This window comes from Periplaneta americana, chromosome 17 (genome assembly GCF_040183065.1).
Source record: "Periplaneta americana isolate PAMFEO1 chromosome 17, P.americana_PAMFEO1_priV1, whole genome shotgun sequence".
Lineage (NCBI taxonomy): Eukaryota > Metazoa > Arthropoda > Insecta > Blattodea > Blattidae > Periplaneta > Periplaneta americana.
In genome coordinates, this window is record NC_091133.1 from 6712744 (window position 1) to 6725551 (window position 12808).

The following is a 12808-nucleotide window of genomic DNA, read 5'->3' on the forward strand; positions in this document are numbered from 1 at the left end:
CCTGTTCTATTAAAAGGTTATTCGCTACTATTTTGGCTCTTACTATATTCTTCCCATGGAACACCATTACTTTGTTTTTACTTGGCGATATCTGTAGATTATATTCAGTAGCAACTCTTTCTAATTGAAAAATGGCTCTCTGTAAGCTGTCCTCGTCAGTTGCTATCATTGCCTGATCATCTGCAAAGAGGAGTGTATGTAATTTTCTATTATCAACTCTAAAATTTCCTGATAAAATATATTGCCATTTCCTTATGATATCGTCAATATCTATATTGGTAGTTGATGATTTCATCCCAGCTTATAATGTTATCATATCTGCTCTTAATTTAATTGGCAATCCAGCATGAAATGGGTCGCTCTCAGTTAATCCCGTGGTAGGTGTTCAGACTGGTGTTTTGCACCTTTTTTTAGAAAATACACTTATTTGCGTCTACTTTAATTTTTCTTTCTACGTTTATTAGCGAAACTCCACATATCAGATGCCTGTTTTTTGGGACCAGTTGTTTGTAACTACACACTAAAATCATAAATAACAAAAACTACTCCATAATTCTTTTTCCATCCTCTTCCATTCTGCACTAGCATGCTTACACTTCCTTGGGCGGGCAGGCAGGCGGGCGGGCATATTAAGTAATTTTTTAGTTTTACCTTAAATAATGCAGGGTTTTGGCTATGATTCTTAATGTCTTCAGGAAGACTATTGAACATTTTTATCGCCATGTAATGTACTCCCCTTTGAAAGCATGATAAATTTGATGATGGCGTATGAAAATCATTCCTTCTGCGGGTATTTATACTAAGTATGGCTGAGTTAGTTGGAAAATTTTCTTTATTACATAAGAGGAAATTTATTGTAGAGTATATGTATTGATTTGTTAAGGTTAGAATCTCTAATTTTTTTAAAAATAATCTACATGATTCTCTAGCCTTTGCTCCAATTATTATTCTAATGGCTCTTTTTTGTAATAAGAATATATTTTTACTATCTACAGAATTTCCCCAAAATATTATTCCGTAGGACATAATGGAATGAAAATAGGCAAAATAAGTTATATTGTCTTTAAGATACTAAAAGGTAAAGGTAAAGGTAAAGGTATCCCCGTAACATGCCATGAAGGCACTTGGGGGGCATGGAAGTAGAGCCCTATGCTTTCCATGACCTCGGCACTAGACTGAGGTGGTGTGGTCGGCACCACGCTCTGACCGCCTTTTACCCCCGGGAAAGACCCGGTACTCAATTTTATAGGAGGCTGAGTGAACCTCGGGGCCGTTCTGGAAGTTTGGCAACGAGAAAAAATACTGTCACCACCTGGGATCGAACCACGCTGTTTAGAAATTGTTGTAACGACCTAATTGCGAAGCGTGCTGAGCTAAGTTTGGGGATTATTTCTTTGATATGATTTTTCCAATTTATTGTATTATTAATATGCAAACCAAGAAATTTGGTTGTTGATGTTTCTAGTAGAGGTATATTGTTGATAGTTGTGTCCAATGTTTCAGAGATTAAATTTGAAGTGCCTTTAAATTGAATTATGTTAGTTTGATTAATGTTTAATGCTAGTTTATTGGTTGTAAACCAGTCATAAATTTTAAGGAGAATTGTTTCTGTTTTATATTTGAATGTGGCAAAGTTCTTGTCTGTAATTATGATTAATTATGTCTTCGCGTCCAACTCCTTCAATAAAGCAATGGACAGATTTGGGATCTATATAACCAATCTAGACGAGGCTTTTCATACAAATTATTTCACTACTGACACTGATTGTGTTTACATGCATTCGTTGACTTAATGATTTAATAATAGTCACTGATTTCTAGTGAAGAACTACATATAATTATTTTGATTTTTTGTGTTGCAGGGAGGAAATCTGTTAGATCCGGACATGACTGAATTAAAGACGAAATGTATGGATGAAAGGTGTGGTCTGATATCAGAGATCACATTTGAGGAAACGCCTGTGCCAATTGACTTTCCCATCATGAAGAGCGAAGTTGAGGTGAGTGTAGTTCAAGAAGTATGTTGGATGGTAGTTCTGTCTGTCGACCTGGTTGGCGAGTTGGTATAGCGCTACTCTTCTATGCCCAAGGTTGCGGGTTCAATCCTGGGCCAGGTCGATGGCATTTAAGTGTGCTTAAATGCGACAGGCTCATGTCAGTAGATTTACTGGCATGTAGAAGAACTGCGGGACAAAATTCCGGCACATCCGGCGATGATATAACCTCTGCCGTTGCAAGCGTCGTTAAATAAAACATAACATTAACAGTTCTGTCTTATTTACTGGCTATTGTGACTGCTATATTCAGGTGACCAGGGGTACGATTGTTGCTCTCATGCTGTCCGTTTCTTGATCCTGTAGACCAGGCATGTCAATTGATGCCCACAGGAGCAAGCGCGCGCTTTAGAGCCCAGGAGAGCCTGAGTGCTTTACAGCGGAAAGGAAAGAGACAGATGAAAGAGGTGGTATATGCCGCTTGGTCGAGCTATATTCAGGGATGGCCAGCACTGATTCAATAGATAAAGGGAAGGGAACTTATTAAAACTGTATCCATGTTAATTTTTAGATTTGCTTGAGAAGTATGAGTGCATTATAAGAATGTAAGTTTTAATTTTAATGCTCATTTTTCACAAGTTTGATTTTTTTATTCAAAAGAAATGTTTTCTCAAATTTTCGTATAGAAAAGTGAAATTTTCAGATATAGGCCTATTAATTTAGTGGCCTTACAAAATCTTTTCGTAAATCTAATATACCGTATATACGTATTACTGAAGATAGTGTATTGAAATTTTTGAAAATATTCGCATGGAAATTGTTTGTAAGGAAATGAATTAACAAAGCAACTACTATTACATCATAAGCAAAAGATATGTGCCCATGTGTTGTAAAAGTGTCAGCTCTATAGCTTCAGCAGATTTCGAGAAAATAATTTAATATTCTGATGATATTGCTCACAAATATCACCTTAAAAGCATAATGCGATAAGAGTTTTGTTATGCAATATTAGTTACACTTAAAGAGATACAGTACCTAGGTAACTTTGCTTTGTACTGTAATATTGTTTTCATTAGTTTATTGATTACTTTTGTAAGGCTAAAGCTACTGTACCATCAATATTAATTCCAACTTTTCACGTCATACTCAATCTCTTTCTTTGGAATATCACTTTCTTTATGAACGATGTGTTTCATCCACTTAATACAGTATAATATTATACTACTATGGAATTTAAGTGAATATTCCTTCTTAACTCTCTATTATGTTGTTAAGATTTAAAACACAAGCGCAATATTAAGAAATCAGTGTTAGTACTTTTGTTTTACAGACAATATAGATAATATTAAACAGAAGGAAGCCATATAAAAATAACGACATAAAATTTCACGTTCCGTTTGAAGTTTGTGCACCACTGTTTTCTTAATCCAACAGGTTGCTTATTCATATACACAATCCTTCCTCTTTCCATACATAGCGCTTGCTGTCCACACACGACGTCAAAGTCAGAAAAATGCGCTTGCTGTAGACCTTCGTGAATTTTCTCCACCCAATTTTACTGGTAGAGACTGCGATGCTGAACATTCGCTAAATCATATCCATTTTGATGTTTTGATTTTTACCAGGTCCACCTCTAATTTAATGATCATTCCAATATAGCAAATATAGTTAATGATATTTGTTGTCATTTTTATTTTTAAATTCCTTTGTTAGCTAAAGTCCACATGATTGCTGTTTACTTCTTGGGACCAGTTGGTGGTAAGTATGCATGAACGTCACAATTCACAAAGACTACTTCACCTTTGTTAGCTAAAGTCCACATGATTACTGTCTATTTCTTGGGACCAGTTGGTGGTAAGTATGCATGAACGTCACAATTCACAAAGACTACTTCACCTTTGTTAGCTAAAGTCCACATGATTACTGTCTATTTCTTGGGACCAGTTGGTGGTAAGTATGCATGAACGTCACAATTCACAAAGACTACTTCAGAGTTCTGTTGCCATCCTCCTCCACTCTGCAGTAGCTACCTCACACTGACTGTTTCAGCATGTCAACAAGTCCAAACTCCTCCAATAAACCAACACAATAATATCAAACGAGACTCTGGAAAAGTAAAAAGTTAAAAGGCCTTTAATGAATATTCACACATGAGATAATTTCTTCCATTTTTCTTTCCACTGAGCGAATTATTTTCTCACGATTTTCAAATCTTTTAGCATTTTACCAATCTTTGTTCGTTTAGTTTATTTGTATGCTTGCTGCAAACCCAGAAATATCTGAAATAGTTCCGAACTGGGTTACGAAAAATTATTTATTACCAATTACAGCAACAGTTTAATCACCTTACCACTTTTTTATATAGTTATTACTCCCACTGTATGAGGAGGCATTGACAGTTCTTAGCCTAACATGAGAAATATACCGTGTCTGAGAACAAATTATTTCTATTCAACATAACTATCTTTAAACAATGTGCTTCCACCGTATATAGTCCATACTACAGAATGTCCATAAGATCAAAATGTCCATATGGTGGAAATGTCCATGTACTAAATGTCCATACGACAGAAAGCCCATATGATAAAACGTCGGTAAGGTCAAAATGTCCATGTTGTCAAACATCCATAATGTCCAAGTTGAAAGGAAAATTCTGCTTGAATAGAACACAATAAATGTCATTTCGTAACTCGTACAAATAAGTTATTAATCATCGGGAACCGGAGCCGCACTTTTAAGATACTAACCAATACCAATATGGTTTATTTAATGACGCTCGCATCTGCGTATATGAAAATTTCTCTATTTTCTTTGTACCTGTTGCAGTTTATCACAATCTGGAGAATTTGTCATTGATTCGTCTATTTTCGTCGTCCTGGCCTGAGTCAAACAATAGAAACTGTTGATCCCTTGTCGTACGGTTATAAGGAGCTGTTACGACTAAATCATTCAGTGTTGTTGAATTGGAAGGCCGCTTATAGCTTTGTATACGGTTTATCGTTCTTTTCAAACTTCTGCGCTCAGGCATCTTTTGTGCTACCTTCTCCACAGGAGAACCAAAAGTTGCTGCCAAAACAGTTAATGGAGTTTCATTTGGCATCCCTCTTGCTCTTGCCTTAACACCGTTCAAGATGGGCTTTGCTTCTATACCTGCTTCAACGGCACTGTGTAAATGCTTATTTGTGCCATCCCGCAAAACCCGAATCTTATTCAAGTTGCTGTTAGTTGTTATTGCAACATTATACATTTTCCTTTTCGTACATCGCCAATATATTAAAGTCATGATATTGGTACAGGTACCCATGAAAAGAAAGAAGTGGTTTATCCTTCTATGATGGTATTAACTAAGGATTTCGTTCCATGTTTAAAAATTTCAGTTCTGGTTAGTTCTGCACTTGAAAATTTTTACATAGGTTACTATAACTATCATGAACAATGGATATAGTGTACAGTATAGAGCTATGGACATTATGACTCTGGACATCAGAGTGAAATGGACAATATAGAACTATGGACTTTTTGACTCTGGACAATTTAACATGGACATTTTCAACGTGAACATTATACCATGGGCATTTTGACGTGTGGACATTGCAATCCTGGACTTTATGTCTGGTAACCAGTGAAGTACTCTTAAAACACTGATTATAAAGCAATTCTGAGCTTTTACAAAAGAAAATTACGTGTCTTGCTCTGCAAACCACTGTTCCATACAACCTATCATAACACTTCAATTTTTATGAGAGCTTTTTTCTTTTTTGTTTTAAATAGAAAATTCACTACAACAGTTGTCTAAACTTTTTTCCGCGAATCTCAATTAATAATGAATAATAATAATATGCTGTCGTAACAGTTTTCTCTTGTTCTAAGTCATTTGTTGTAATTATTCCGTCTTTGTGTAAATGATTGTACAAATAATTATCTTTCCTGCTGTTTTGGAACCTGAAAATTCATTGGACATGGAGCACCAGAGTGTTTGTATTCTTTTGATTATTGTTTGTTTTTAAATTGTACTCTTCCATAGTTAGAATATGCTTCGGAAAATGAAAAGAACCCTCATCAAAATGGCGGAGAACAACTTGGAAATTGTTATACTGTGTCATTTCTGATCAGGGGTTGAGTATTTACAGATAGATTGGGCAGATTTTCTCATTTCCATATTATGAGTTACGATGTCAAAGAAATATATATGGGATATTTGAAAGCCCTGCCCTGCGTTTGAATCCAGTTTGTTGATAGTGCAAAATTATTCATGTTTGTCATCATTATTTTCCACAGCAATCACAGAAACATCTTGAAACACCTAATATGTTATCATGATGTTCGAAGAACAATGATTCCTCAATATTTCTTCCATATCCACATAAACAAATACTGAAATCAGAAGTAAACACTGAAATACTGAAACAATCGTCTTTAGAGACAATTAATATTAGGTACCCTCCACGAAACTGGCTTCATTTATACACCGACGGATCCTTGATCTCCAGAGAACAAGGTGCCGGTGCAGGTGTTATGTGCTGTCTCTTCTCACTTTATACATCTCTTGGATATGGAACAACAAGTTTTGATAGTGAAATCATTGCAGTAAGTGAAAGTTTCAGGAATCTTCTATGCCACATCAATAAATTTAGGAATGCAGTTTTATTGTCAGACTCCAAAGCAGCTATTCTATCAATAGTCTCTAAACACACACCTTCATCTCAAACAGCAGAAATAACTAAAATGCTCTCTCAATTAATATCACTCAATAAAAGAATTGTATTCCAATGGATACCATCCCATTGCGAAATCCTGGGAAACGAGAATGTGTGTGAATGCTTTAGCAAAGAAGGGCAGCACTGCTACTTACAGACCTGTTACTAAATCTACGTATTACTCTGTGAAGAGATTTATTAAATCTACATACTTAGACTTCAACAAACAAAATTTGGTAACACAATCCCAAGGGAAAAAATGGAACTCTCTGCATCAAAATCCGCAGTTAATTCCCGATTTACCACGAAAATCGTCTGTAGCTGCATTTAGATTGGCAACAGGCCATGAATGTTTGGCCAAACACCTGCATAGAATTTGAATATATCAGTCCCCTAACTGCCCATTGTGCCACTCAAACCAAGAAATGGATTCGGAACACCTCAAAATCTGTGCTTCAGTGGCTGGTCATGATAATATCTTTGAAAAATATTGCAGTGCAAGAGGTCAAATGACTTTATTGTCAAATGCCTGGCATTAGAAAACAACAACAACATATCCGCATAAATACCTCTGCTGAGAAATCCTTTCAAAAGTAGGTAATTATTTCACCAACTTTTATCAGAATTGAATTTCTTACCTGACAATTTATATACCGATTCACAATGTACTGTGGGCTAAATTTTTTTTCTATCGAATACGGAGTAAATGTCTTCTAAACAGTATAATTTTTATCATGATAAGGATTTTGCTTTCCTTGATAATTATGGTTCAAGGTTAACTACATATTAATACTCCATAATATATCTCATGATAGCAGCAGGTTTATAAACTAGTTTTGGGTTATGTTTTGCCAAAAGGAATTGAATTTTGAACAATTAAAGGATGTTAGGAATGTCACAAAACAACACTACGGAGATTAACAAGTTTGTATACCTGAATTACATTTTTACCAGTGTACCAAATATTTAATTTTGACATTTATACTTTTATACTTTTTTGTGAATGGACAGTTCTATAGCATCAGTTGCCACCTGTAGAATGTGCTATACATAATAAAATCATGCAAAATGGACATTCCTTATTTTCTCCCCACACTCTTAAATTGTTTATAGACAAAATTTAGAAAAGGTAGCTGAATCAGAAAAATTTGGTCAAGTGTAGAGACTATTGTGCTTAATACTTATGAGAAAGTGTTAAAAAAATTAAAGACTATTGCCAAATGCAAGATATCATAATGTAATATACAATTCAGTTTTTGTGGGTTTTGTAGTTACTTTTACAATTTCCTTTCATCTTTTATTTTTCAACTTGTTTTATGTGTTCGTCCAACTTTTGTTAGGTGACTTTTTTGGGCTGCATGATCTTCTGTGGAGTAACAGTTGGCATGACTAAGCATGAAACGAGAGTGCCCATGTTCAAATCCTGGTTGGCACAAGTAGTCATCTGGTTGAGGTTTTTTCCGAAATTTTCCCTTGACGCATTTAGAGGAAATGCTGGGTAACTGAACCCTTAACTTATTGACTGACATCACCTTCATTGCACTCAGATTCTAGACTACCATCGCAGTTGATAAGGCGTCGTTAATTATCCAGTTAAATAAATACACGATCCACATTTTTAAGTAAGAATAGTTTACTATTATGCTTTCTTGGAGAGGAAGGCGAGTGGATAAGATGTAGCATTTAATGTACAAATAGACTAACTGTTGATGGAAAAATGTGGACAGGAGGAAAGATTATTGAACACTGTTGGATATGAACACATACAGTCTTACCTCACAGCATACATTATCTTTGGACTTGATTAATTATATTCCTGGAAGAAATTTATTATTTTACTATAACAAAAACTTTTTCCACTTATAATAGTAGTGCTAACAGACAGCAAAATTGGATCGAAATAATACTAAACAGGATTCTTCTTGACAGTAGTAGGCCTAAAGATTCAGTAGTTGAGCAGTTTGATCTTTTTCTTTTACTAGTTGTTAAAAATATAAACACAACATTCTGAAGAGTGGATCTCTCTTCGTCTTCAGGTGAAAACCTACTGTGGGAATCATTACAAACAGCTAGTGGGTCTGACTGATCGACGACTGTCAGGTTGTGCGAGATATAAAGACGGAACACACGATGTCATAATCGGATTTAGGTGTTTTTGTCACATTTTTTTGACATAGGTACGATTCAACACACTTTACACTTTTGTCACATCGTCTTCTGTCACAGGCCTATGATGTCATGCATTAGTTTCTGACACACTTCATTTTGAGCTTCTTTACTTGAAGTATAACAGCAACAATTGGTAATTAATTACGATATATTATTATTGTTATTGTTGTTGTTATGAAATTGCTGATGAATTAGGAAAACAGGCATAAAACTGCGTAGACAAAACAAAGTTTTGAGTACACACATTAGGCATCAGAATTAAAACCAAATCAGAAGCAGAAATACTCCATAAAATTAAACAACAAACGCAAGGGAAAAAATGGGCAGATATCAACAAACTTTGGAAAACATATAGCTTAAACCAAGACAAGAAGCTGTTGCCGCCTTCAGATTGAACACCGGTCATGACTGCCTTGCAGCACATCTCTCCAAATTGGAATCCTTAATACTGAAGAATGCCCCTTATGCAACTTACGAGGATGATCTATGGCAAGAGAGCATCTATTCATATGCACTGCACTGAACAAAGAAGCACAACAAAATAAAAATTTCTCTCAAATTTAATGGGAAGCAAGAAGCAAAATGGGTTAAATGATCCCAAATTGCGGCCATTAGAGAACAACAACTATATTGTTATACGTTATCAAGGTTATGGAATATATTTTTTAGGTGATAATCAAAATTTTTTAAATTATGTCTGATAGCATATGTTTCGGGAAAACTAAACGTGGACAGGAGACATTAATTCATAGAGGATTCCTGTATACATTGCACGGAGTGCAACAGATTACAGATATCGACTGCACTTGATATCGACTGATTACGAGGCAATCGAAATGGCCGTAATTTCAAATACGTTTCCACAAGCAAAGCTGGCCGGTTGTTTATTTCATCTCGGGCAATGTTGCTGGAGAAGACTTTAGTCTGATGAACACATTGAAGAGTACAACTGGGAAGAAAATGTAAATTTACGATCCACGTTCCATTTGCTAATTGCAATAGCATTTGTTCCCAAGGAAGACTTCGTCTCCACTTTCCAACTATTAAGAGATATCATACCAGACAACCTTGTTAATCTCGTCGACTATATCGAACACAACTGTGTAAGAGGACGAAGGCATAGCAGAGGAAGGCAGGAGCCTATATTTCCTCCATCCACCCGGAATTGTTACGTTCAAATGCTAGAAAATCTTCCAAGGACCACTAACACTTGTGAGGCGAGGCACTGACGCCTTAACACACGAATCGGAAAGTTTCATTCATTATTTTGCCATGTTCTCGAGTCTCTTCAAGCTGAAACAGCAAAAATTCACAATGATATTAGGAATTGGAAGGTGGACAGTCGCCACCATGTAAAAATAAAAAAAAAAATATACAGATCTCGACACAAGATTATCACGAATTGTAGAAAGATATCAGGAATATAAAGCCGATGAGAATATCCTACGTTACCTTCGAGCAATTGGGCATTGTGTCGCTGTACACTTTGGTTAAATTACTTATTTTAAATATATGCACTAACTTCGGATAAAAATGTGTATAAAAATTGATGAGTATTCAATAAATAATAGTGAAAGTAATATTCTGTAGTACATTCAATATTGTGACAAAACATATCCACTGTGGCGCATAGGTACATATGACGAAATGCAATCTGTGACAAAACATGCTTATATGACGCAAAAGTCCGTGACAGAATGGCCGTGATTAAATATACCGTTGGCGAAAGCACCGGTTACCAATATGCCGGATCGCGTCATAAGCTGTTGTTAGGCCTACACAGTATAAAAGAATACTGTGGAAGTAACTGAACTAATTATATGGAACAATAGCACAACAAGAAATAATAGTCACTAATACTCAACAGTGGAAATCGTGGAATGATGAAACAATAGGAAATAAATGAATGAGCAGGGACACATTAAAATACTACTGCCACCTAGACTAGACAGCAATTCGGAAGGCGCGTCCGCTACTAGATGCGCCGTAGCCTGCATGGCATGTGACGTCACAAGCTTGAACAGGAGAACCAATCAGAATCAGTCAGTAACAAGTGCTTCTCGAGTTACTTTGTTCACGTGTTAGTGTTTTAAAACATCGAATAAGTAAAACTAACATATACTGTGTATGTGTAAGATAAATGGAAGGAGATACTATAAAAAGACAAGTACTGCACAGGCAGGCGCGGGAAATAGTGTTTAAGGTGTATAATTATTTTAAAAACATTAACGAGCAGAACTCTGCCGGGCATCATAGTGCTGGCCGCAACGTTGCCAACGCACAGGAGACGACTGCAGAAGCATGTGGTGTGGGTTTGCGAACCGTGCAAAGAATTGTTAGTGAATGAAACAAATCTTTTAATGTGAGCGGAACTGCCACGTTTCGTTCTCCTGGAAAACATCCTCGTCGTGAAAAAACAGTCTCTGAATTAGATGATTTTTAATAAAAGTGTGCTGCGACGTACAGTATTAGATATGTACCTTCGAGAATCCGACTCTGAAGAATCTGACGGGACTGATGAGGGAATCAGCGACTTCGATTAAAACCGGTACTGAATATTTATTAAATCCTAATTTATATTAAATGTGACTGAAATGTGACAATATAACATGGTACTCGTAGTTATTGTTTTAGGGTATTTAACTAGCTAAAATAATTTGCGCCTAGAAATAGACCTAAATACAATTTCTACTTAAATAGTGTATCATTTTTTCTAGTAATACACCGTATATATTTCGTATTAACACTGTGATAACATAATAATAATAATAATAATAATAATAATAATAATAATAATAATACTAGTAATAATAATAATAATATAATATAATACCGCACATAAAAATCTTAAAACTTGGTATAAGCATTATTAATAGAATGTAAGATTTGATAATGTTCTGATAAAAGGTTTCTAATGTTTGCAATAATCAACGGCTAAGGTCATTATTGTCTTTTTAAAATTGAAATTCTCTCCTCAGGGACTTGTATTGCGCGCGCGCGTGAAGTACGATGTGGCAATGCTGTACATTGCCTTTCTCTCATTATCTGTCTCTCTCTACGCAAACGCTAGCAGCCGACCGCCTTCCGAACTGGCGTCTCGTCTAATGGAGAATGGAGCAGTTTAATTGGTTCCCACTTATTAATTACTCTCTTCTACCACTAGATGGCACTAGTAGTTTAGTGGGTCCCTGTTCATTAATTTATTTTCTATTATTACATTATTCCACGATTTGCACTGTTGATTATCAGTGTATATTATTTCTTGTTATTGTGTTATTGTTCCATATAATTAATTTAGTTACTTCCACAGTATTCTTCTTTTATATTATGTATATATTTCATGTTTCAGCAGCTTATGACATCGGGTTTTCCGTCTTTATATCTTGCACCGACCTGACCCTGACGGTCATCGATCAGTCAGACAGACTAGCTGTTTGTAATGATCCCCACAGTAGGTTTTCACCTGAAGACGAAGAAAGATCCACTCTTCGGAATGTTGTGTTTATATTTTTGACAACTAGCAATGGAAAAATTCCTAACTGCTCAACTATTGAACAATTCACCGTTGCTTCCTCCCCACCCATTCAAATCAGTAATAAATACTCACATTATAGAGTAATAAAAGTGTACCTATATCTATTTACAAGTTCGGAATGCAATCAGTATCCTTATTTTCTTTTAATTTCATGTTTCAATTCAAGTACGCTGTTTTAATACTCTGTTTGAACTTTCAGCACAGTACATATCTTAGATACTGTATACTAGAGTGCTGCATTGGTGTTAAATCGCTCGCTTGAACTCGGTCGAGTGTCGCACTCTCGAGTGAGATACGATCGGTCGTGATACGCTCGTAATAAATAGAAGCACAGTACAAAGTCATCTCACCGACATGTCTTAACTTGTATGGAAGGCGACACATAAGATACACCTATGATTTGCTCATACAGT

General features: G+C 35.6%; 1 protein-coding gene across 2 annotated transcripts in view; it reads left to right on the forward strand.

Moving 5' to 3' along the window:
* LOC138693404 (zinc finger protein ZFP2-like) overlaps positions 1–12808 on the forward strand; it is a 48515-nt gene that overhangs the window by 23924 nt on the left and 11783 nt on the right. For both annotated transcript variants that reach the window (XM_069817349.1, XM_069817350.1), the window contains one exon: positions 1863–2000. In XM_069817349.1, coding sequence (XP_069673450.1) covers positions 1863–2000 — 138 coding nt within the window. The remainder of the gene's footprint in view (positions 1–1862; positions 2001–12808) is intronic.